Source organism: Hyperolius riggenbachi, chromosome 4 (genome assembly GCF_040937935.1).
Source record: "Hyperolius riggenbachi isolate aHypRig1 chromosome 4, aHypRig1.pri, whole genome shotgun sequence".
Taxonomy (NCBI): Eukaryota; Metazoa; Chordata; class Amphibia; order Anura; family Hyperoliidae; genus Hyperolius; species Hyperolius riggenbachi.
The window spans coordinates 247,326,097-247,353,904 of NC_090649.1; the positions used below are offsets into that span (position 1 = coordinate 247,326,097).

Genomic DNA, 27,808 nt, shown 5'->3' on the forward strand with positions numbered 1-27,808 from the left:
GAAATTAAAGATTCTGCTATTGCTTCTACCGCCTCAGCTGCTTCAGATGGGCCTGGGACTAGTACTGCTATGGCTTATCTACCTGTTATAGCTAATCCATCATCTCCTATGTTGTCTGCACCTCTAACTATGCCTCCTGCTTCCAAGAGACATAGGCCTCTATTTATTGAGCATTCCTGCATGCGGTAATGCTCAAAACAGCTGACTTTACCCACCATTTAGTAAAGTGTGCATTCATAAAACCTGTGTCCGCATGAAAATCTATAATTCCTGAGCAGGTGCGGGAACACCTTGTGTGGAGATTATCACACAGGTCACTGAAGGTTAATTCATAAAAATTAAAGCAGGCAAATGTGAGCAGAGAAACCCTGGCTGTTTAGAGAAGGCGATAAGCCAGCCATAACAGGCAAGCTAATGGAGAGACAGACCTCCCTGGCAGCTGCAGTGAGAGCAGAACAAACTGCATCCCAGAATACCCAGGCTGTGTTTTTAACCCCTTGGGTACCTGTTTTCAGATAAATTTCACATCAGAAAGCCTGCATGTGTAACATTCTTGAAGTTCTTCTAAGCTGCAGCAATTAAATAGATTGTTTAAAAGAACTAGACAGATTCAGGGCAAGGAGAGGCAATTTAAACAAAAATGCACATGTAAAGGAATGCTGGGGCTGCCTCCTTTATAGTAACTCTCTCTGCACAGAGAAAATGTATCAAACTAGGAGGAAGATTTGAGTAAAACTGACTAAGGGCCTTTTTTTCATTACCCTGCGAGTTAAGATTTGATTCTGATCACGAGGTACGTTAAACTAATGGAAACTGCAGCAGCAATTTCCATTAGTGCAATCTGATTGCGATGCGATTTGGACAAAGCACAATCGTCATCCTCCTGCATTGTATGCAATTGAGCTGTACTAGAAGTATAGTAGCGCAATCGCATAGTGGAAATTGAAGTACGATTGGGATCGCAAATGTTGTTGCGATCGCATTTCATAGTGGAAAAGAGCCCTAACCGCAATGTTTTTTCCTGAATTAATGAAAGACTTACTAATAGATATTAAGTCTGAGCAGAAATCTTTGACACCTTTGGATCAAATGTATGAGAGTTTGGCGGATCCTCATTCTCGGTTTATTCCAGTCCATTCTACTTTTAAGATTAGGATTAAGGAGTGGGATAATCCTAGGAAAAGGTTTTTTTTTGGCCCAGATCATTATCTAAATGTTGTTTTTCTCCTGAAGATCAGGGTTTTTGGGAACCCCACCTAAATTAGAACCATATTTTTCAAGGGTATCAAACAAAACTGACCTACTTTTTTGAGGATTTCTGGGAAATTTTGAATGATTTCCCCAAAGTTTGGAATGCTTCCAATTATCTAGTGGACGCTTCAGATGATACGGTTAAACTTATGGCCAGAACTACGGCATTAGTTAATTCAGCCAGAAGAGGTGTATGGGTAAAAACTTGGAATGATGACAATTCTTCAAAATCAAGTTATGTGGTGTACCTTGTGAAGGGGGTCTGCTGTTTGAGTCAGTTAGACAACCCTCTAGACAGAACGGCAGACACACATGTTAAAAAAAAAAAAAAAAAAAAAGAATTCCTGTTAAAGGAATTCTATCGATTCACATTTTCAATTGACACAGGAATTGTTTGGGAAGTGTTGCTAAGTACTGGTGTATACATTTTAGTAGCAACTTCTTTGTTTACTGTTAGCAAAATACTTTCAGAGTTTGTTTGATATTTGCTTCCTGTAGTCTGATATGCAACTCTGGCTGTGCATTGAAGTAGACACCCCTTCTGCAATTGATTTGTCCCAATATAGCTAAATCCTACCCTCAATAAATTACAGCTTTTGCCTCTGATATTTAACATGAAAAGTACGAAAATGTTTACACAGCTACTTAGACATTATTTGCACACTGTCATTTTAGAACACTTGGGTATTGATAGTATTCCTTTAAGAAAGGACCTTTTCAAAGTAAACGGTCCTTTCGTCCCTCCTTCTAAGAATAAGTCAGATCCCTAGTCCTCTAAGGGCAGGAGATGGGCTCTCTACAAGTCACAGAAGCCTAAGGGCCTGTTCAGACTGCACACGTTTCCAGCTGCGTTTTGGAAACGCGTGCAGAAGGCCAACACGCACGACATCAGACAGTGCATAGAGTGCACTGCCTGATGTTCTCACCGCATGAGTTCCGGACCTGTGCGGTCCGGGAACGCATGCTGCACGCAGATTTAGCAAAAAACGCGCGGCTGTCCCATTCACTTTTCAGTGATGGGATCAGCCACGCAACGTCGTACGCGTTGCGTTCCGCATGCGTGGCCGTCCGCGTTTGTAATGTGAACCGGCCCTAAGTCCAACTTCACTTTTACTAAGAAGTCAGATAAGCAATGACGCTAGTATTCCAGTGAGATGGAGAATTGCAAATTTCAAAACATGGCAACTACAGTGCACAAAATATTGGTTATTTAGGCTTTTCACAGTGGGACGTTACAGGCGCAGGTTAGAGCAGCTTGTAACGCAGCCCAGCTCACAGTAATGAAAAATCAATGGGCTGTTCACAGTGCCCACGTTGTGTTACACCCTAACGCTGGACGTTTAAAGAAAGTGCATCATGCTGTGCGTTATACACGGTTTTAGCCGCATTAGACTGTTTGCATATGCTCAATAATGTGTGTTTTTTTGTTTTTTCTTGCAGGAGAGGAGGGGAGAGTCCGCTGTTGTGGCCATCCACATGACTTATTAATATGCACTGCAGTGTTAACTTCCTGGAGCGGCCGCTTATTGGCTGGCAGGACCACGTGATGCGGAGTTTTCCGATCACGTGGTCTCCACAGTCTTTGCCGCATGTGCCGTTTTCGTCCGATAGTATGCGTCAAAAAGTACGCATCACAGACCCATCAGGAGACGCATAACGTGGCTCTAAATAGCATCCAACTTCAAAGCTCACATGCGTTGCGCTGGGGGCACGTTATGTGACCTTAGCGTCGCATCTAACGCAACGTCTTAGTGGGAAAGAGCCTTTAAGGTGTTTTTTTTTTTTTTTTTGGAGGGATACAGAATAGAGTGCAGCCAGCCTCCTTTTAAGAGCTTTTGCATTACTCCCCGCTTGCAGGACCAAATAAAGTTTTCAGCCCTACAATCGAAAGTCCTTTCCCTGTTTAGGAAAAAAAGGGTAATTTGAGAAGTACCGAAATGTCAGAGGACAGGGATTCTATTGCCCTGTGTTTTTTCTAGTAAAGGAGCTACAGGGAAATTATCAGTTCATACTAAATTTAAAGAGTCTAAACCAGAAGGTAAAATACAGAAAATTCAGGATGGATTTGATCTATTATTCATCTTTTACAGAAGGACGATTTCCTAGCCTTTCTAGACTGAAAAGATGCGTATCTTCAATTACCGATACATCTGACTTCTCAATAATGCTTAAGGTTTGCCATCCAGATGGAGGAAGAGGTAAGAATGTATCAGTTTAATGCTTTGCCCTTCGGATTATCCTCAGCTCCAGGGTTGTTTATGAAGGTAATGTCTGGGGTTCTGGCTACACTTAGACAGAGAAAGGTTAACATTTTGGGTTACCTTGACTTTCTGTTTTGGTGGACATCTCCCAATTCGGTAAGAGATCAGATTGTTACGACAATAGTCTTACTACAAGATCTAGGTTGGATCATTAATTGGGAGAAATCTTCCTTAATTAAATCCTACACAGATTATACATTTGTTTGGGCTATTTCATTAGCATATCAGACACAGGGGAAGCAATTCAATTCTATCATGGCTCATTCCACAAGAGGAATTTCGACTTCCTGGGCAGAGAGGGCAGGGGCCTCTATAGATCAGATCTGCAGAGCTGCGACCTGGTCAAGTCACAATACGTTTGTAAAGCACTATCGCCTTAATGTATCTGCCTCTGCAGGGTTATCCTTCAGAAGGAAAGTTTTGCAAGCTGTGGTCCCACCCTAAGGTTTTAACTCTTGTATATCGTCTCATCCAGGGGTGCTGTCCGAAATGACGTTCTGGGAAAGACCACTTTACTTACGGTAAAGTCTTTTCCAGTAGTCATGAGGACAGCACCCCTGCAACCCGCCCTTATTTGGGTAGGAAAGAGAAATAAGTTTGTGTAAGCATCATTAAATGTCCGTGTCATCTTTTTATTAACTGAGGTACTGTGTCAGGTGTAGTATCTTATATGTGGCTGCCTATTGCTTATGCAAATTCTTCTTTTAACAGTTTCCTGTCCACAGTGGGGAGGGAGACAGGTCTCATCCAGGGGTGCTGTCCTCATGACTACTGGAAAAGACTTTACCGTAAGTAAAGTGGTCTTTTTTTACTATTTGTAAGGCGTCCGAAAACAGGCATGCAGCTGTGCCGAAATCAACTGGTTTGAAAAGGTGGGTTCTCATCCCCATGTTTGGTAGGTTCCCTCCTAGTAAGGGTAGTCAGTCAGATGTATCCCCAGGTGGGTTCTTTCCCCCCCCCTCCCCCCCCCAATTTCCCCCCAGTATAGGTAAAAGAGGCAAGAAGCTTCTCCAGCATGCTCTGCTTGTGGCTCTGCCTTTACCACAGCTAAGAGTAGGGGGCATTGGGGTGGGAGCAGGCCACATGGCAATCACCCAGGGGAAGGGGGGGAGGGGTTCATGCTCCGTCTTCACAGCTCTGCCCCAGAGGCTGACCCTCTGGAACATCAGCCCAGTCATGATTATTATACTGGACCAGAACCCTTGTCAAAAGTCCCAGATAGCTTTGATGTAGTTGAATTTATTATTATTATTATTATTATTATCGATTTATAGAGTTTGTTAAAGTGTATCTAAATAAAGTTGAATTATGTAGCATAGTTTTTTTATCCTGCAAGCCTGTGGTTTTTTGCTTTCACTGAAATATTTTGATGAATCTTAAAATATAATGCTATAGTAAGTTTGCATAAATCATAAGCATTTGAAATGTTTATTTTTCCCAAATATCCATTTTCTATCTCCATGTGAGTTATTATGGGATTGTGGTTCCCCACCCTTATTCATGTAGAATGCTGTATGTGGAAACAGCTTAGGATGAAAGCTAAGAAAAAGTGAATGATCACCCATCTGGGAGCTTATAAATCAAGCACTAGTCCTTCAATATTCTATTTACATCTATTAACAATATTATTTCAAATAATAACTCATCTGTGATATGAAACATAGATGTGGTGTGAAGCCCCAAATGCACTCACACCCTTCTACACTCATAAGTTATTTTCATCAGCAGAACAAAACAGTCATAAGAGACTGCAGAATAGTGATGAGGATTGTTTCATTGAATTCCTCCAAGGCTAGAGAACTCAGAGTAACATAACTAAACATGAAAGCCTAGTGAGATGATCATGTGGTTTCAGTCACCATCCCACACCAGCAGTAAGGCCTGAAACCCGCTACAAATCGCTAATCGCAATCGCTAGTGATTTGTATGAGCGTTTTGTAAGCGATTTCATGAGCGTTTTCTGGCGATTTTGGTAGTGATTTTAAAAAGTGTAAACGTTTTGCCAGCGATTGTGTATTGATTAGCGTTTTTAACTGTGATTGGTCCTTTCAACTCATTTAAATTTTTTTACAGCGTGTAGTAATTTTAAAACGTTAGCAAAATCGCTCTGTGTAGGTTTTGACGAGTGATTATGCCAGCGTTTATATACTTTACATTGCAGAAATGCTGACGCTAACCGCAAACGCTAAAAATGTTGCATGTCCTGCGTTTGCGATTTTGATCATCGCAATCGCTCCAGTGGAATTTGGCTCATCCATTAACATTAGCTGAGCGTTTAGGCAAATGCTAGCGTTTTGAGTCGCTCCCTAAACACTCACAAAATCGCTCTAGTGGGTTTGAGCCCAAAAAAGGGTTAGAAGAAATCCACGTTGGTTTGCATTTATTAAAAATGTTCTCAATGTGAATGCATGGAGAAGATTGTAATCACACAACAAGTACTGTAGAGTCTCAGTTATTTGGCACCGATGGGGATCGGCTGATGCCAGATACATGTGCTTTCTGGTTGCTGGAGACTCACTGTTAAAAATAGGCCCAGCTAATGCAATACTATACCCAATCCTATACAAAAAAATGCAAGTGTCCCTGCATCCCATGTCCGTCCGTCAGTGCTTTTTGTGCACTGCGCATGTGCAGGGACGCAGAAACACTGCCGAGAGCCGGAGGAGGACGGGGCCAGAAGGCGCGGCCGTGTGTGCGTCGAGCGCGACGGGTGGGCGCGCACGCGCGCCCGTGCGCGTGGCGCATTAGGGACAGACCTAGCCAGTTTTTAAACGTGCTAAGTCACTAGTTCTATATAAATACCATGAACTCTGTATTAAATGCTAAAATACACTAACTGAAAGTGTATTAAGCTCGGGGGAGCTGTAGAACCCAATCTCTAAGCACATCAGAGCCAACAAACAGCCTAAGATGCTGGCCTTCACTACTGTGAGTACTGCCGGCAATTTGTGCTGGTTGGTTGAGACTTCTGGTTAGTTGAGTTCTGGATAGCCGGGACTCTACTACTGTATTTCACTAATCTTCCAGCAACCCTGGCTATTGTTTGATACGACCCAGATGAGCCCTGCATACTTTTGCCATCTAACAGCAGATCTCGTTTCCTAAATCCAGGTCAGGCTTGCAGTGTCACTTATATTTTCTAGCCTTAGAAGACTAAAATAAATTTGGACTAAACATTATTGAGGAGAACCTCTTAGAGGATGTCAGATAATGTTCTATAGATACACACTGGTCACAAGGAACTATGTAATAACATTACATTTTAAGCGCACAAAATATTCCTATCAGCATAAAGTCACCATCACCCTCCTCTATCATTTAAAGAAGAACTCCAGTGAAAATAATGTAGTAAAAAAAGTGCTTAATTTTTTACCATAATTATGTATAAATTATTTAGTCAGTGTTTGCTCATTGTAAAATCTTTCCTCTCCCCGATTTACATTCTGGCATTTATTACATGGTGACATTTTTACAGTGGGCAGGTTATGTAGCTGCTCATAGCTGTTTTGGCTGTTAGAGACAGCTGTAAACAGCTATTTCCTGTCTGTGAACCTTGTTACATTGTAAAAAACTGCCCAAAGTACCGTGGTCCCAGAGCTTCTTGTGGGAGGGGTTTCAGCACAAAATCAGTCATACAGCACCCCCTGATGGTCTGTTTGTGAAAAGCATTATATTTCTCATGTAAAAGGGGGTATCAGCTACTGATTGGGATAAAGTTCAATTCTAGGTTGGAGTTTCTCTTTAAATCCAAATAAAAAATATTCCTACAGCTATTGTGGGGGCCCTGAAGGGCTTTTTATGATTCACAAGCAGCTATACAAAGTCTATATATACACACACACACGTATCAGCCACACATACACGGTGACCATACACTATACACCGTACAGATTAAGTAAATCTTTACTAAACCCAAAGAGAGATGAATGTATCCAATGTCTTCAATATATTCGCTTGCAGCACTTTCTAATTATATTCAAGGTCTAATTTTGTCACACATTACAAGATAAGAAGGTAAAAAGAATGTTTTTTTTAAAAAAAAAAGTAATAATGAATAATTAATGTTTACTGTAAATCCTAGGTAGCTGGCATTACTGACACCCCCTGACGACAGACCTCAACTTGGTGATTATGTACAGCTAGACTTTTTTAGAAAAGAGTATCCCCAGTTACTCTGTTGTATTGGCATGATGCTGCCCTACTCCCTTTTAGCCAGCAGATTGGGTTACGGTATGTGTAAAATGCCAAGGGCCTGGTTAGCCTGGTTGGCAGGATACCTCAGCTCAGTCTTTTTCTGGTTGTATCCATAAACCAATGTTATCTTCTCACATAGTGCTTTGTCAAGGTGATTTTGTTTGTAGAATCGTGTACCAGTGTTTTTCAATTAAGCAAAGAAACATCTGTATTTTTTATATCAATACCTAGAGGTGGCTTTCGCAAATAGCAATTATAATATTGATCCAGAAATTTACCTTCCCCTTCCTCTCTCTTTCCCCCGCCCACTCTTTTGATGTCTCTTTGGGGATAACAGATGATGGCATAGTTGCCTAGACTGGTGACACCGTAATATGGCAGCCTCCACTCTTGGCTTTCAGACATTCCCCCCCCCCTTACTCTCACCATCCAATCCCCCCCCCCCCCCCCTTTCAGAACCTGTATGAACCAAAAGCAATTAGTATTAGTATTAGTTTTAGTAATGTTATATTATTTATTATATTATCTGTCCTGCTTTCATATCTTCCTTTCACCCCAAAATTCAGATCACTAAACCACAGTATTCTGCTTATTGATTGGGCTTGTTTTATGTTTAGGAGTTTTAAGGAGTTGCTGTGACTCTTTATGGAGTTTATTCCTTGAATTTTTTGGAATGTGGTATGTTTTGTTATGTGTCTCTTCTCAGGTTTATTTTTAATTTTCATGGATATGATCAGCTACTCTCTTTCAGTTTTTGTTTGTTTATCCTCTACCTTTCAACCGATTTTTGAGGGCCCCAGCCTCCTCCGAAAAAGTTCTCCTCATTGGAGCAATTCCACACCAGGGCCCATATGCAATTAACGTTTTCTCCTCAGTTATCTCCTAGGACATACGTTTTATATTATCTTTAAAACAACTTTTAAGCACTTTACAATTGAAAAAGTACCTAAAAGTTGGTGAAAGGATATTATCAAAATTATTTTGAGTAATTTCTTGTTTGAGGCATTTTATGACAAGGTGTGCTAATATCACCCAGGAGAAAACTCAGGAGAAAAAGTGAATTGTATATGGGCTCAGGAGTCTTTCAGTGGGGACACTTCTAATTGAGTGTCTTTGAAGAAAATTTTCAGTCTAGCATGTATCTATAGCAGGTTATTTTGAAGTAAAGATTGCTTTTTACCGCTCTTTGTTGATAGGAAATGTAATAAGGGCGTTTGCTTCAAGTGTTGTTCATTGAGTTTATATCAGATAATGTTGAACTACCCCAAGGATGATAGATGTCTTACTGAAGGTGTTCATGTGTAGCAGATCTCAAATCAATGTGAGTATGGCCTGCTTCAGGCAATTCTGATATGCACCTCTTGGTAAAGCTATTCTCCAATTCTGTTGCCCAGGTTTGACACATATTTGCTGTTAGCGTCACAAACCATCTTTAACAGTGAGAGAAGAGATGACATACATCTTTCACAGCATGGGTGGTCACAACAGCTGTGTCATTCGCCTATTCCAACAGGAGGGCCTCAGGTCACACACCTGCCCAATAAGCAGGAGCTAGATATTTGCACAGTGCAGGGTTTCTGCCATTTTCACCAATGGATTACATTGCAGCAGCCCAAACACAGCTAATGTCCTCAGGCTTTGGCAACTCTGACACTTTCCTCTGTGATCAACAGGGCTGTCACAACAAGACTGCCCTCTGATTTCCATTTGCTGTCACCTCTCAGAATACCCTCTGACTCTCCAGTGACTCCATCCACAAGCATGTCAGGACTGAGGACCTACGCTGACACCCAGGGCACAACTTCTGAACCTCAGACACTGCCTCCCCAATCTGCCTATATGGGATACACTCAGTCAGGCAGTCAGGCCCATACAAGTATCAAGTCAAACTGAGGCCAGTCAAGTCATTCATCTATATTTGGCCATAATCAAATGTGTTTAGGCAGTTTAACTGCTGGCAGAATTCCTGAATGAATAAGCAAGAACACTATCCTGTATTTTGTGTTTATTATAGAGTGCACTGTGTGGTAGAAAAGCTAATGATCCACATTAGATCTTTGTCTGCTATAACATAAAAGGTCTATCTGCAATGCCAAAGACGTTGAGTGTGTTCAAAACAATACTGTTAGATTATTCAAGCCATATACATACAAAATGGACAATGGCTATGAGTCTGGACAGGATGAAACTTTTTGACTTCAACATGACATTTTACTGGATTTTGAATAGTATAATTAGGGTCGGAAATGCCCATTTCTGATTCTGCTAGAATTTCGATTTACGCCAATACCAATTTCCATTTTTTGGATTTCCGTTTCTCTGATTTCTGTGACATTAAACTGTCCACTTAGGTAGCAACACTGATTGTTCACATGCTGTTGAGCAAATGGAGTAGACAACAGGTAGAAATTATAGGAAATTAGCAAAACATCCCCAATAAAGGAGTGGTTCTGCAGGTGGTGACCACCGACCACATCTCAGTTCCTATGCTTTCTGGCTGATGTTTTTGTCACTTTTGAATGCTAGCGGTGTTTTCACTCTAGTAGTATCATGAGACAGGCTCTACAACCCACACAAGTGGCTCAGGTAGTGCAGCTCATCCAGGATGGCACATCAACGCGAGCTGTGGCAAGAAGATTTGCTGTCTCTGTCAGCATAGTGTCCTGAGCATGAAGGCACTACCAGGAGACAGCCCACTACGTCAGGAAACATGGAGGAGGCAGTAGGAGGGCAACAACCCAGCAGCTCAACTGCTACCTCCTCCTTTGCGCCAGGGGGAGCACTGCCAGAGCCCTGAAAAATTACCTCCAGTGGGACACAAATATGCATGTTTCTGCTCAAATGATCAGAAACAGACTCCATAAGGGTGGTATGAGGGCCCCACATTGGTAGTATTGTCTCGCACTCACTAAAGCATCAAACCCATAGTCTTTAAGGGGAGTGCAACAGCTGAAAAGAGGGATGACGCCCTCTATGCAGTATTCAACAATGAAAAAAGCTGGCACATCCAAAATTAATCTTTATTGGTTCCATGTAAAAAACATGGCCAACACCATGCAGGACGTTTGGCATTTGCCAGAGAACATCAAGATTGGAAAATTTGCCACTGGCACCCTGTGCTCTTCACAGATGAAAGCAGGTTAACACTAAGCACATGTGACAGACATGACAGAGTCTGGAGATGCCGTGGAGAACGTTCTGCTGTCTGCAACACCTCCAGCATCGCCTTTTTGGCAGTGGGCCGGTAATGGTGTGGAGTGGCATTTCTTTACGGGGCCACACAGCCCTCCATGTGCTTGCCAGAGGTAGCCTGACTGCCATTAGGTACAGAGATGAGATCCTCAGACCCCTTGTAAGACCATATGCTGGTGTGGATGACCCTGGGTTCCTCCTAATGCAAGACAATGCTAGACCTCATGTGGCTGGAGTGTGTCAGCAGCTCCTGCAAGACGAAGACATTGATGCTATGGACTGGCCGCTTATTCCCCAGACCTGAATGCAATTGAGCACATCTGGGACATCATGTCTTGCTCCATCCACCAATTGCACCACAGACTGTCCAGGAGTGGATGCTTTAGTCCACATCTGGGAGTAGATCCCTCAGGAGACCATTCGCAACCTCATTGGGAGCATGCCCAGGCATTGTAGGGAAGTTGTACAGGCATGTGGAGGCCACACACACTACAGGCCTCATTTTGTCTTGTTTTAAGGATATTACATCACAGTTGGATCAGCCTCTAGTGTTTTTTTCCACATTAATTTTGAGTGTGGCTCCAAATCCAGACCATAGGTTGATAAATTTGATTTCCATTGATAATTCTTGTGTGATTTTGTTGTCAGCACATTCAACTACGTAAAGAACAAAGTATTTAATAAGAATGTTTCATTCATTTAAATCTAGAATGTCTTTTTTTATATTTTGTATTTGTGTATATATATATATATACTGTATATATATATATATATATATATATATATATATATATATATATATATATATATATATACATATATATATATATATATATATATATACACATGGACCCTTTCACGTATGTCCATTGCTTCTCTACCACACAACACTACACATTTCCAGACAGTAAAAAGCACTGCCATTCAGGAGGTTGCAAAGGGGAGGCTTCATTCATGTAGGTGGAGACACTGAAGTGCTAGATAATTTCTGCCTTGTAGGATCAGTAGGATCGGTCATTAATAACATTGTAAACAGCAGTGTGGTATTATGACAGAGGCAAAAAATTAGCAGGAAAAGTTCTAGGTGTGTTTTTAGATAATGCGTAGAAAAGTAATGATGCCACTAAGTAAATAAATTATAGACCGGTGAAGGCATTGGTCTTTCCAGGGACATTCTATACATTTGAGATGTGGATAGTAAAAGGCAATTCTCACCTAATGAGACAGGTTGGCCAATGGGTGCACAGATTTGTAATGTACTGATTGTAAAAGCAAATGATTGCAGACCAAAAGGCCCTATATAACACTACACAAAAGTCTGACCAGGTGCATTACTGGTTTATCTGAATGGATCGCTACTCGCCCATTTATGTCCTCCTGTATGATAAATTATTATTATTCAATGATTCCACAATGTGTTTTTGTACAAGTAATGTAACTTAGACTAGAATTTAGCTGTATCAAGCATTTGGTATGTTTTTATTGCATTTTCTTCTTCAGGAATGCATTTATTGTTCACTACAGGACAATAGGAAACAATAAGCTGGTAGAGCATTATTTACAAAGCTGCTAATAAAACTCCACAGCATTCTACCACAGGCACACCAAGGACTCCTATAGTTTTACCTACCTTGAATATCATCATTAAAAGTGCAGTACTCGCTGCGATACTTGTTTAGTAGACGAAATGCATTGGCATTAGCAAAATCTTCAAATTGGATGAGGCAAGTCATGCCATACCTGGAAGAGAAAGCAGACATCTTAGGCACATCATATTCTGTATACTCTTATACTGGTGCAAGTAAAATAGGAGGTACAGTTGCTAAAATGCAGCCAATCAGAATCCATGTTTCATTTAACACCTGGCATGAGGGAGCAACCATATCATCTATCAAGTGAATGCTGTCATTGTAATATTTGCACTTTAAAGCACCAAGCACTGCTACAGCAAATATTTGTAATATGCTGGTTTCCCTATAGTCATTTGTGCAATGGCAGCAAAATAAAATCATCCTATATTTTAAAATAGATGCTGCATACTGTAGATGTGCATCCTATGTAAAGGACCACTATCGCAAAAAAAAGTAGGCAGTTAAAATCTTACACGTTGACAGGTTTTGGGCCAGTTCATCTCCTTATAGGGGATTTTAAGGGTTTTCTTGGTTTTCAAAAGCATTTCCTGAACAGCAGTTGGTAAGTCTAAAGGTCCGTACACACGCCGGACTGGAGGCAACGACGGGTCCGTCGTTGCCTCCCGCTGGGTGGGCGTTCCAACGACAGTCCGGCGTGTGTACGCACTGTCGGTGGAGTGATACGGTTGTTTCTGAGCGATCCGCCCGGAGGATCGCTCAGAAACAGCCGTATCAGTCCGCCGACAGTGCGTACACACGCCGGACTGTCGTTGGAACGCCCACCCAGTGGGAGGCAACGACGGACCCGTCGTTGCCTCCAGTCCGGCGTGTGTACGGACCTTAAGAGACAAAATAGTGTGCAAGTGATTAGGGAGGCTGGCTGGTTTCTTACTATTTTGGCAGTTAAGGAGATGAGGAGATGGACTGGCCCAAAATCTGTCAGTTCTGTCAGATTTTAACTGCCTACTTGTTTTCGCGATAGTGGTCCTTTAAAGATAAACTGTAAGGTGGAAATGAACTCGCCACCAGTGTGAACCTGTTGGCAGGTTTCTTATTGAAAATTCAGTCATCAGAGGGGGAAAATGTCCTACAGCCAATGGAAATCCAGCTAAAAAAGTGAAATCCCTCCCACTCAGTGAGGTTAGTCCTAAGCCTAATTCAAATTCAGCCCTTGATGCTCAGCCTTGTGGGAACAAATGGGACACAAAGGCATGTTCCCATCTAAAGGATGCTCTCATGGGCCCCCTGCATCCCACAGCCCCTCTACCTGGAATCTAACATCTATCTTGTTGGACAAGCCTAGAGGGGAAAGGGCGCCCTTAGAAGGAGAGGTACTCCTGCGTAATGCCCCTTTCTAGCCTCTTAACGCATCTGATTGGCTCTCCCCGACCCTTCCCCTAATCTCAGTTCTTTGTGCTCTCCAAGGAGAGTGTGTTGCACGCTTCTTCACAAACGCACAGTGCATAGTGCACTCCCCTCATACCTGTCCTATATACAGGTGATTGAGGTATTACTCCCACACGGCAAGGGGAGGCACCATTGTAGCTTCAAAGACTTTCATTTAAATAAAAATGCATTGCTCTCATTCCCATCATTGAACCCCAGGTTCTCCAAGGCATCAGTACATGATATGGCAGCCAGTAACGCAGCCTAACTCACAGCACTGTAAAATCAATGTGCTGTTTCACAGTGCATGCGTTGCGTTAGATAGTAACGCAGCACTTTTAAACAAAGTGCTGCATGCTGTACGTTATACTGGGCTAAAGCCACGTTAGACTATTTGCACATGCTCAGTAATGTTGGAGGAGGAGGTCTCCCCTCCTCCTCCGCTGCCAGCCACATGGCTAATTAATATTCACTGCACTGTGGAGACTTGTGGTGGGACTGTAGTGTTGTCCGGATCATGAACGAATCATTCATTTGATCCAGATCTTTCTTGTGAGTCGAATCATCCGGATCATCACAATTAAAGATTCGGTTCACAGTGGATGTCTGTCTGGAGGAAAGAGGCACAGACAGAATGTACAGTGCAGGGAAAGTCCTGTTCTGCTAACCATTTCACCCCCAGTCTGCTTCCCTAGTAAAATGATTCGGTTCAAAGATCTGGATCTTTTCAATGATCCGATTCAAATGATCCGAATCCTTAAAAAGATCCGGACTAAAACGCAACGTCTTGATGGGAAAGTAGCCTTAAAGTTTATCCTCCCTCGAGCCCCCTCTATTATCTATTTCTATAGCTACATGATTCCTCCCATGCTGCATGAGGCACTTTTTCTATAAAACACTAATAGGGTTAGAGGATTTTTTTTCTCTCTTTTACTTATCTCTTCTTGTTTTCCTCATAACACACTCTCTTTTTCTTTGTTTTATTTAAAAAAAATCTCTGTACAGTTCCTCTTTAAGTATCAATAGCTAGACATATGGACCCTTATTACTTAAAACATGGTTGTTAAAGCCCATATCTTGATACAGAATTAAATATACATTGATTTGAGACCCTTAGCTCTAAAATGTTCATTTTTCATGCGCAATTAAAATGCTGTCTTTAACCACTCTACCCCCGCCCGTACGAATTTCTCCGTCCCTTTTTCCATCCTTTAACCCCCAGGGACGGAGAAATCCGTACTTTGCGCACTCCCGCCGCTGCCCGCGCTCCCGCTCGTAAACACGCTGCCCGCCGCTAGTAAACACGCCGCCGCCCGCTCGCCCGGAGATCAATGAACGGGAAAATCCATTCCCGTTCGTTGATCTAAGCCCCGCAATGATCCGCTGCTCTCCTATGGGCAGCGCGATCATTGTGAACAAAAACTCACGTGTCTAGCCTCCTTATACTTCCTCCGAGCGTCCGGAAGGACGCTTGGAGGTCGCATTAGACAAAAAGTTACTGTTGCCATCTTGTGGCCAAATAGTAAAACTACACCCTAAAAAAATTTTTCAAACACAAATGAATTAGTTATACACAAAAAATTAACTCATTAACTCCCACACTCCCCATTTTTTTTTTTTGTAATGAAAAAAAAATTAAAACATTTTCAATTAAAAAAAATACATAAATAGTTACCTTAGGGACTGAACTTTTTAAATATTTATGTCAGGAGGGTACAACTATGGGCTTGTAATTAGGGATGGACGCAAAACTGAAAAAAATGCACCTTTATTTCCAAATAAAATATTGGTGCCAAACATTGTGATAGGGACATAATTTAAATGGTTTTATAACCGGGACAAAAGGGCAAATAAATTTCATGGGTTTTAATTACAGCAGCATGCATTATTGAAAAACTATAATGGCCGAAAACTGAAAAATAATTAATTTTTTTCCCACATTTTTCCTATTTTCCCATTAAAACACATTTAGAATAAAATAATTTTTGGCATAATGTCCCACCTAAAGAAAGCCTAATTGGTGGCGGAAAAAACAAAATATAGTTCATTTCATTGTGATAAGTAATAATAAAGTTATAGACGAATGAATGGTAGGAGCGCTGAAAGGTGAAAATTGCTCTGGTGCTCAGGGGGTAAAACCCCTCAGTGGTGAAGTGGTTAAAGATAGGTCACATGATCTGAAGATGAGGAGTTGATAGCTAGAAATTGTCAGTGAGAGGCTAATACTTTTAAAGGATACCCGAGGTGACATGTGACATGATGAGATAGACGTGTATGTACAGTGCCTAGCACATAAATAACTGTGCTGTGTTGCTTTTTTTAATCTCTGCCTGAAAGAGTAAGGCTGCTTTCCCACCAGGACGTTGCGTTTTAGGGGACGTTATAGGTCGCATAACGTGCCCCTAACGCAACGCCTGGTGGTGTTGGAGCAGGACGCTACCTAGAGCTGCGTTATGCAGCTCTTGGTGCACCTTTTTTGTGCTCTGGGATGCGGAGACCACGTGATCCGCATCACGTGGTCCCGCCAGCCAATCGCCGCACAGAGCAGCCGCTCCTGGAAAGTAAACACTGCACGTCACAGTGCAGTGAATATTAATTAGCCATGTGGCTGGCCACAGAGGAAGACCTGCTCCTCCAACATTACTGAGCATGTGCAAACAGTCTATCGCGGCTTAGCCGCGTAGAACGCACAGCATGCAGTACTTTATTTAAACGTGCTGCGTTGCAATGTAACGCAACGTGGGCACTGTGAACAGCCCATTGATTTTTCATTGCTGTGCGGTGGGCTGCGTTACAGGCTGCACTACCGTGCGCCTGTAACGTCTTACTGTGAAAGCAGCCTTAAACATCAGGCATGTCTGTCTGAGTCAGGACTGGGTCAGACTACAGTGTGATCCTCACTGATAAGAAATTTCAACAAAAAAAATACCTTTCCTAGCAGAAAATGGCTTCTGAGAGCAGGAAAGAGATAAAAAGGGACAGTAGTTCATAGATATTAGCTCTGGCATACTTCAATGAATGTGTCATTGAGCAAAAACATTAAGGTCTCTTTCACAGTGCAACGTTAAAGTCGCACATTAGAAAATGTTTTAATGTGGACTAACGCAAAGCAATATTAAGTCTGATTCACAGTGCACACGTTGCGTTGTGTGTAACGTGTAGCAATATTTAGAGAGTGCTGCATGCTGTGCGTTTAGCAATAAATCTGCTGCGTTGTGTGTGTTGCACATGCTCAGTAATGTTTTTTTTTATGTAACGCATGCGCCGTTTTCGTTCCATCACTGTGCGACAAAAACGGCGCACCAAACGCAGGGCTAAAGAATGTACTATAACGTCCAAGTTATAGTCTTTCAATGCGCTGCATTAGGGGCACGTTATGCGACCTTAACGTCGCATCAAACACAACGTCCCACTGTGAAAGAGGCCTAAACAGTAAAAACCTGAAACGTAGATTTAAATATAAAATAAAACTTTGTAATATCTTAAAAAGTCTTATTTAGGAGAAGGAAGATAGATACAATTGTTTATTTCATTTGTTTATTCTCACTTACGGTGTCCTTTGAGTTCTTATAAACTACAGTATATGTTAATTTTATGCAACTTTATGGAATTGGAACATAATAAGCTACTGTATTTGACTGGCCCAAATCCAAACTGCATACATTTGCATAACATTATTGTTAAATTTATATTAACCCATTTATTAGCATCTCATTTATCATCTCTGTAGATAGCTGGTTCTGTAGATGAGGAGGCTGTCAAATCATGTTGTTCATAATGCCAGAGGGTGCACCTCAGACCAAAGTCTACAAGAGGCCTGCTGCTTATAGTAAGGCAGTCTGTGGTTCAGGAAGTAGCCGTTGAAAGGTCTTGTAACAGAGACTCTAAAACCCATAAACAGTATATGGTATATTAGCATCAACCCAAATAAAAAGCATGCCATCGAAACAGATAAAACAAAGCTCTGCAGCCTTGCTACAGCATCACTCTCCACAACCACTTTAGATGAAAGTCATTTATGGTCGTTGTTTTCCAGACAACCTTCCAGAAACCATATTTCATAGAAGGCCTTTTCTCTTTGCAAAAACAAATTTACTTCTTTGTAATAAATTCATGAGTAACAACCTTGATTTTTTTTTTACAGATTTTTGTGGGTTTCAGGTATGTCTGGCCGTTACTGCAACTTTTCCTATTAAAAGAAAAAGAATTTAGCTAAAACTATAAGAAATTGTCCCAAGAAAGTATGCAACAGCATCTAGCATATAACTATACAGAAATGAAAGTAATCATCCTAGCCTTCTCTTGGCATATTTATTGTAACAAGAAAATGTATGAATAAACCAATGCTAGCAAAAGAGAACTCAAAGCAAGTTTGTATGTTGGTGGATCTTGCTCAGGAAGGGAGGGCAGCAATAAGGGCTCTTTTCCAGCCAAAAATCAGATGGCACAAAATTTGCCTGCACTTCGCTAATTGCAAGGGCATCGTGATTATCATTGTAAATGACAGTGCCTCTTAACCACTTGCCGACCGCACACTCATAACGTGCGTCGGCAAAGTGGCAGCTGCAGGACCAGCGACGCAGTACTGCGTCGCCAGCTGCAGCCTAATTAATCAGGAAGCAGCCGCTCGTACGAGCGGCTGCTTCCTAATCAGGAAGCAGCCGCTCGTACGAGCGGCTGCTTCCTGTCAAATCACGGCGGGGGGCTCCGTGAATAGCCTGCGGGCCGCCGATGGCGGCTCGCAGGCTAGATGTAAACACAAGCGGAAATAATCCGCTTTGTTTACATTTGTACGGCGCTGCTGCGCAGCAGCGCCGTAAGGCAGATCGGCGATCCCCGGCCAATCAGCGGCCGGGGATCGCCGCCATGTGACAGGGGACGTCCTGTCACTGGCTGCACAGGACGGATAGCGTCCTGTGCAGCCCAGATCTCCGGGGGAGCAGGTAGGAGAGGGAGGGGGGAGAATGTCGCCGCGGAGGGGGGCTTTGAGGTGCCCCCCCCCGCCACCCACAGCAGGCAGGAGAGATCAGACCCCCCCAGCACATCATCCCCATAGGGGGGAAAAAAGGGGGGCAATCTGATCTCCCTGCCTGCACCCTGATCTGTGCTGGGGGCTGCAGAGCCCACCCAGCACAGATCAATCAAACCAGCGCTGGTCCTTAAGGGGGGGTAAAGGGTGGGTCCTCAAGTGGTTAAAGGGGAACTGAAGAGAGAGGTATATGGAGGCTGTCATGTTTATTTCCTTTTAATCAATACCAGTTGCCTGGCAGCCCTGCTGGTCTATTTCTCTGCAGTAGTATCTGATTAAAACCAGAAACAAGCATGCAGCTAGTCTTGTCAGATCTAACTTATAAGTCTGAACCACTGAAACACCGGATCTGCTGCATGCTTGTTCAGGGGCTATGGCTAATAGTATTAGAGGCAGAGGATCAGCAGGGCTGCCAGGCAACTGGTATTGTCTAAAAGGAAATAAACAGGACAGCCTCCATATACCTCTCTCTTCAGTTCCCCTTTAAAGTCAATGGGATTACAAAAAAAAAAAAATAACCATACCTTTACTATAGACACTAGTTGGCCATGAGGAGCTTATAGTATTAATATCAGTAATTTTATATTACCGATATTATACTATTAATAACATAATGTTGGTGTCAAACTCCTCCTAATCCCTTCTCGCACGCTAGCCCTCCTATTCCTGCTAAACCTAACACTAATCTTCCTACTCCCAATACACCACAAAAATCATCCCTCCTACACTCTCTATGGTTCATAAAACAGCTCAGCCTTGTATCATTAACTTGATGCTTGTGTAGATTTGGATGACCTCTCCAAATTAAGTGTTTAAAAGAGGTGTAGAACCTATATATACACCCCACCCATAGGAGCGTACCCCTTTCCTTTTCCTAATACTTTGGGATGAAGGTGATTTACATGTATAAATGTATATACAGTATGTGCATAACAAGTCATTTGCATTGGCAAAAGTGTGTTATTACCTTCTTGTTCTTAACTTGTTCTTGTCAATTTGTGTTTTGTAATAATAATAATAATTTATATATTTATAAATAATAATAACTTAAATATAATTTATATATGGACATTTTTTACATTTTAAAATTACTTTCTTGTTTAAAAAGTACTCAAATGAAAAACACTCCCTAATTCTTTACCTAAAAATAACAAATTACCAGGAAATGGACAAAGAAAGTCCTCCTTCTTATTCCAGGAAATCGCTGCAAAAGCAGTAAAAATAAGCAAAAATCAGCCAAAAACCTTGTACTGCTAAAATATGGTCTGCCCCAGGGTTCAATACTAACCCCTTTTGTTCTTCAGTATATACATGCTGCCACTTGGAAAATCATTTAAAAACAGGGTCTGACATACCCCTACTATGCTGAAGACACCCAGCTATATTTATCATTCAAACCTGGCATGACAGACCCTACTCCAAAAATAAATGGTTAAAGTGGACCTGAGCTCTGAACTTCCTCTCTGCTCTAAAAGATACGCAACAGCATAATAACCTTTAAACAAAAAAATGTCTTTATTACAGCTGATACAAATCCTGCAATAAATATGCACTGCTTCTACGTCCTGCTTTCAAGGAAGCAGACATATTGTTAGCATCCTGGGCTTTCAAATGATCTTATTATCTGCCATGGCAGTCAGGTGACACATAGAGAGATCAAATTACAGTTGTGATTAGTCATAGATGAGGGGGAATTAGACAGGCTAAACTCTCTAAATACATACAGGGTACATTTCTCTATGTTTTCCTTCTGGCCTGTGCAAGAGTTCAGGTCCACTTTAATGACAGAGTTTTACAAAATCCAGGCTAGATTTGCTGGATGACATATGTGCTCCGTTGTCACTCAAGTCCATGGTATTACATAAAAACAGATCACCATCTGCTCATAGAGACATTACCAAAGCAAGTCATATTCTGGGAGCTTCAGGAATGTATTATACTTTAATACTACGTGGATATTTCAAAACAAGTCATGTTGAAGAATGATATTCCCATAATGTCTACTTTTAATGGAAGCAATGTTCCTTTTTTAGATATGAGCTTTTACTGGAACCCCACTTTCAGCATAACATGAAATATATTAATTTATGCACCGAGGAAGCCAAAGTAAATACAGGCAGACAGATATTTCTAAGGTTGAAAAGAACTTCAGACATAAAGATTCTCGCAATCATTTAAAAATGTGTTTCAAGATCAGCTAATTGAATTTCTTGTTCCCTTTCTGTTTATAACTCCTCCACTTCTTTCCTTTCTCTGTCAATGTTAGGCGATAAGAAGGCTATACAGTAACTGCACTTTCATACAGCATGCTATATATTGTAGAATATTATACAAAACACTACAGCAAGCCTTAGTCTGGAATATTGTTTGTGCTATTACAGATTTCCGTTTGAGATACTTTAACATATCATGGCCCATATGCAATTCCCTTTTTCTCCTGGGTTTTCTCATAGGAGATCATTTTTTTATCTTCTATTCTATAATTTTTCAGCACAAAAAAGTAGTGATAAGATACTATCGAAATTATTTTGAGTATTTTCTTGTTTTCCTAAAGTTTGAAAGACATTTCATTGACAAATTGTGAAACTATCAACTAGGATAAAAGTCAGGAGAAAAAGCTAATTGTATATGGACCCATGTGAGTTGCCAACAGTTTTTTGCCTTTAATCATCTTTATTAGAGATGGCTCGCACCTCCAATTTACCTCGAACACGAACTTCCGCAAAAAGTTTGGTTCGCACAAACTTTTCGAACCGCAATAGCCTTCAATGGGGAGGCGAACTTTGAAAACTACAAACATTTATGCTGGCCACAAAAGTGATGGAAAAGATGTTTCAAGGGGTCTAACACCTGAGTTTTTGCATAGCAGAGTGGGATATACGCCAAAAGTCCCGGGGAAAAAAATCTGGATTTGACGCACAGCAGTGTTTTAAAGAGAACCCGAGGTGGGATTTACTTATGTTAGTGGGGCACAGAGGCTGGTTGTGCACACTAACACCAGCCTCTGTTGCCCCATGGTGTGCCTCCAGGACCCCCCTGCGCGCCGCTATACCCCCCGCAGTACTGGCGACACACAGCGTGTCGCCAGCACAATGTTTACGTATGCCTGTCTGTTAGCGCCGCTCCTCCGCGCTACCCGCCCGCGTACCTTCCCTCCAATCAGCGGGAGGGAAGGGACGCAGGCAGGTAGCGCCGATACAGAGAAGCCGGGTGAACGGCGCTAACAGACAGGCATAGGTAAACATTGTGCTGGCGACACGCTGTGTGTCGCCAGCACTGCGGGGGGTATAGCGGTGCGCAGGGGGGTCCTGGAGGCACACCATGGGGCAACAGAGGCTGGTGTTAGTGTGCACAACCAGCCTCTGTGCCCCACTAACATAAGTAAATCCCACCTCGGGTTTTCTTTAAGGGCAGAAATCACATTGCATGCTAAATTGGAGGCCTAAAGTGCTTTAAAACATCTTGCATCAATCAGGTAGTGTAATTAGTGTACTGCTTCACACTGACAGACCAAACTCACTGTGTAATGCACCGCAAACAGCTGTTTGCATATTGACGGCCATGAAAGACTGGTGCGCACCATGGCCAGAGTGCAGGCGATAGCGGTTTTCAAGCCCATATGGTTGCCGGACTGAGGAAGCTCAATGACAGAACAACAGTGACTCTCCAGCTGATCGAATTTGGTCTGTCCACAATGAAGCAATGACCTTATTATCTTGGGTGTGCCACCCCCGAGACACTCATATAGCCGGCAGTCATTGCTTCATTGTGATACGCAAGCCCCTTCACCGTGGCAAGGTAACGATCACGAAGGGGAATTGACACATGAACATGTCTTTTGTTTTGTTGTTGCAGCTGCAGTGCAGCCAGAAAAATTAGGCAGGCATGTAAACGCACCAGAAAAATTATTATAGCAATTCAGGAATCCGCCTGGAGTCCTGGACCCTGTTGGTGGTGGCGGAGAAGGCAGTCAAGCAACCTGTAGGCAGAGATGCTGTGTGGGAAGCAACTTAGTCATGGGGCAGGCAGTCACGCGGCGTGCAGGCAGAGATGCTGTGTGTGGGGACTGACTTGGTTTTCGGGCGGGCAGTATCCCTCCGGGATCCATGCCTCATTCATTTTGATAAAGGTGAGGTACTGAACACTTTTGTGACCTTCTCTTCTCAGTGACAATGCCTCCAGCTGTGCTGAAGGTCCTTTCTGACAGGACGCTTGAGGCAGGGCAAGATAGAAGTTGGATGGCAAATTCTGACAGCTCTGGCCACAGGTCAATCCTGCGCATCCAGGGGTTCATCGCTGCTCACAGTGTCTACATCCACACTTAAGGCCAGGTAGTTGGCTACCTGCCGGTCCAGGCGTTGGTGGAGGGTGGATCCGGAAGGGCTAAGGCGAGACATTGGACTAAAGAATGTCCGTATGTCCGACATCACCATGAGATCGCTAGAGCATCCTGTCCTTGTCTGCGTGGACATGGGAGAAGGATTACTGGCAGTGGTACCTTTATTCCGTTGTGCTGTGACATCACCCTTAAACACACTGTAAAGCATAGTTGCAAGCTTGTTCTGCAAGTGCAGATATATAACACTGCGTGCGCACATGTAGGTAGGTGCACTGAACAGGTAGGTATGCAGTGATTGGTATTACGAAAGTGCAGCTGTCACACACACAGGTACCGTGAACAGGTGCAGTGACTGGTGGTATATAACACTGCATGCGCTCACGTAGGTAGGTGCACTGAACAAGTAGGTATGCAGTGATTGGTATTACAATTGTGCAGCTGTCACACACACAGGTAGTCACTGAATGTGCTGGGCCTGGCAGTGGCACAGTAGGAATTACCAAGAGGCCAAGGGCCAGCTGCGACTGACTGACAGGGCTGTATATGCAACACAAGTGTCTGTGGGACACACACACAAAAAAAATAGATCACAAGAACAACATTAGCTCTCAAAAGAGCTGTTGAGGGGTGGTTTTTAGCAATAAGTATCAGCATGGAGCAAGCTAACAAGCCTAACAAGAGCCTAAATAAGGTTTCCCTATGTCTACAGCAGGTTCCTCTCCCTTCTCTAATTACTGCAGCCACATGAGTGAGTGAAAATGCTGATGCTGCCTGCCTTTTATAAGGGGAAGGGGGGGGGCTCCAGGAGGGAGTGTAGCCTGATTGGCTACCCTGTGTCTGCTAACTGTGATGTAGATTGTAGAGGGTCAAAGTAGACCCTAATGATGTAGTATAGGGGGCGGGTCGGACTCGCATATAGTTTGCGGTTAACCGCAAACGTGAACCACAGAAGTTTGCGCGAATCGCTTCGCCGGCATACCGTTCGGGCCATCTCTAATCTTTATTAGGTTTACATACCATAACAATTAGTATGTGCTTTTATGCTTTAGGGTGCTTGTTATAAGAAATGTCAATGAGATGCAAATAATTCCGAATGTATGCAGTATTATGCCATGCCCCTCCAATCAGGCACAAAGTGATGCTGCAGTAACAAAGATAACTGCTTTGCAAGATGAAAGGGGAAAGTGGTTGACTTATGTGACAAAAAGCACTGAAAGTGAACCTGAGCCAGCCACAAAAAAGGTAGATACTTACTTAGGTAGAGGAAATCCTCTGTATAGACCTGAGGCTTCTCATTTCTTCCTTGACCCCACCATTGCCACACATGGACCCTCTTAACATATCCAACAAGAACTTGTGAGATATGTTCTCATGGCCGCACTTGCCACTGTACAGGAACTTGACCGTACAGAGACGCACTTGTATGTGAAGAGGAGCACTGCTGTGAGCTAAGAGAAGGTTCTGACCAGTGGTAGTGGGTCAGGGCTGGTTATGAACTTTTTGCTGCCTGAGGCAATCATTTGGAATGATTGCACAGCACCCGGAAATTTTCACCCTCAGTATAGGTAGGTAGGTAGCCAGGTATAGGTGCTCCCTGTATAGATTAGCCAGGTATAGTTGCCCCAGTATAGGTAGCTCGTATAGTTGCCCCCAGTATAGATAGCCAATATTGTTGCCCCCTGTATAGGTAGCCAATATTGTTGCCCCCTGTATAGGTAGCCAGTATAGCTGCCCCAGTATAGGTAGTTAGTATAGTTGCCCCCCAGTATAGTTAGTATAATTGCCCCAGTATAGGTAGTTAGTATAGTTGCCACCAGTATAGGTAGTATAGTTGCCCCAGTATAGGTAGCATCAGGGCCGGATTCAAGCCAAGGCCACATAGGCCATGGCCTAGGGCACCACAGGATCAAGGGCGGGTGGCAAGCAGGCTGGAGAGAAGGTTTTCTTATCTGGCTACCTATGCTCTAGAGGGAAGGATCAACAGGCTACCTATACTGGAGGGGGGTCATCTGGCTACCTTTACTGACGGTGGGCGGCTGCTGACAGAGGCCTTGGGTGGTAAAGAGTACAAATCCAGCCCTGGGTAGCATAGTTGCCTCAGTATAGGTAGCATAGTTGTCCTCAGTATAGGTAGTATAGCTGCCCCAGTACAGGTAGCTAGTATTGTTGCCCCCAGTATAGGTAGTATAGTTGCCCAAGTATAGGTTAGCGGGGTGGTTACCTTGGGTCCACTCCCTTCCCAGCCTCCGCTTACCTTCTTAAAGGGAACCAGAGGGCCCAGAAAAAAGATTCTATACGTACCTGGGGCTTCCTCCAGCCCCATACGCACGGATCGCTCCCACGCCGCCGTCCTCCGCTTCCTGGATCCGCCGGCACCGGGTCCCGTCACTTCCGACGGACGCGGCCAATTGTCTGCATGAGCAGGGGCTCCCTTCGTACCCTTACGCGTGCGGCTGCGCAGTATGCAGCTACATGCGTACGGGTATGCCGGGAGCCCCTGCTCATGCGGACAATTGTCCGCGTGCTGCCGCCGACTGGCCGAAACTACGGGACCCGGTACCGCCGGATACAGGAAGCGGAGGACGGCAGCGTGGGAGCGATCCGTGCGTATGGGGCTGGAGGAAGCCCCAAGTATGTATAGAATCTTTTTTCTGGGCCCTCTGGTTCCCTTTAAAGCAAGCGACAACCGCCTTCTGCAGCAGGACAGGCTCACCGGGTCCCCCTCGTCTGTCCTGCTTGTAGACCTCAGATCCGCGTGGCCAGCTGTGGCTGCTGTGCATATACCAGAAGTAATTACTTCAGGTAAACGCGTGGCTATGGGAGCTGCTGCAGGTCCCGCAATCTGAGGTCCACTAGAAGCAGGACAGGCGAGGGGGTCACGGTGAGCCTGTCCTGCTGCAGCTTCCAGAAGGTAAGCAGAGGCCGGGGAAGCGAGGGGGGTGGGTGGTATGCCGCCTGACTGTGACGCCACCTGAGGAAGCAGCGTCACCTTGTGTCATGGTCGGGAAGGCCCTGCGGTGGCTTCAAAGAAAACCTGTGAAGTCTTTGGAGCAATCAGAAGCTTCTCTCTTCTTGGGTATAAGGTAGATATCTATAAAAATATGCCACTACTAGTTACTGAATGTTTCAGATTTGGAGCACACAGTGAAAAATAAAAATAAATTGCAAATGCAAACTTTATGTGACTGTCCTTGAGTAAGGGGACAACAACAGTGACTGGACAGAAATTCCAGTATGGAAACTCACAGAACAGTTTTGCAAAAAGCTCAGGGGATGCTGTTATAGACATCAAATAGCCGCTCCATCCAATCATAAAGTATCAAAGAGGATGACTTTGATATAGTGTCTATACACGATCATAAGCTGGCCACTGATTAGTACCTTCATCTATTTACCAACGGTCAAGATGCTGCCATTTTAATTACAGAATTGATTTTACTCTAAAATAAACTGAATGTTGTCAGTCAGGAAGAGGCAGGAGATTTTAGTTAGATTAACCCAATAAGTACAATTCCATGTTGCATTGCTATATAGTCTGTGGTATTTATGGACCTTGGGGGTAATTCATTTACTCTGGGCTACTGTTACATTTTTGCTCCTGTTTTCCTTGCATTAGTCTTGATAAACCAGCTCTGCAGTGCTTTATATTGTTTTGAATTCTTGTAGTTAACAAATACACCATTCATGCCTCCCTGTATTCTTGCAATTACACACCAAAAACTATGCATATAATAAAGAATAATTTTAAAGGAATACTTAAGTCAAAAAAAAAAAATGACATTTACTCACCTGGGGCATCCCTCAGCACCCCGAAGCTGGATGGTGCCCTCGCAGCCCCGCTCCGATCGTCCTGTCCCCGCCGGCGGCTACTTCCGGTTCGGCGACAGCCGCCGACAGGCTGGGAACGCGGCTGATTTTCCGCGTTCCCAGCCGCTGCTATCACCCTCTATGCTGCTATAGCGTATATATATATATATATATATATATATATATATACGCTATAGCAGCATAGAGGGTAATAGCAGCAGCTGGGAACGCGGAAGGTGAGTAAATGTCATTTTTTTTTTTTGACTTAAGTATTCCTTTAAGTCTGTTACAGTAAAAATAAAGGAGGTGTAGAAAAACATATGGTATGTATAAAACCGAGTATACAATTCCCTTATAATGTAATGTGCTTTGTTTTAAAACAATTTTAATATAAAACATTTTAACAACTCATTACTGTTCCAGCCTTCTGCAATCAATACTGGTTTTGCTATGGCAAGTTAAATGGTTTCCGAGAGAAAGATTTATTCAACAATACAGCAAGCATCTCTTTCTTTTTGTGTATTTCATAAAAGAAATTTAGTTTAGGTAGGTCTGTATTTGTTATAGTAAGCATTTTTTTCTTAATTGTGTCCTTTTATTAGTCATTTGTATTTAATTGTTAACTTTGTGGTGGCAACTTTGGTTTGGTCAGATTTGTTCATACCAGCTGTGACTGTAAGAGTAAGGGTAATACCACTTATATCCAGCTAACAGTCAT

The 27,808-nt window shown here is 43.0% G+C and overlaps 1 protein-coding gene across 2 annotated transcripts in view; it reads right to left on the reverse strand.

Annotated features, from left to right (window-relative positions):
* Positions 1-27,808, reverse strand: part of ME1 (malic enzyme 1) — a 385,689-nt gene that overhangs the window by 71,470 nt on the left and 286,411 nt on the right. For both annotated transcript variants that reach the window (XM_068281558.1, XM_068281557.1), the window contains exon 7: positions 12,529-12,638. In XM_068281558.1, coding sequence (XP_068137659.1) covers positions 12,529-12,638 — 110 coding nt within the window. The remainder of the gene's footprint in view (positions 1-12,528; positions 12,639-27,808) is intronic.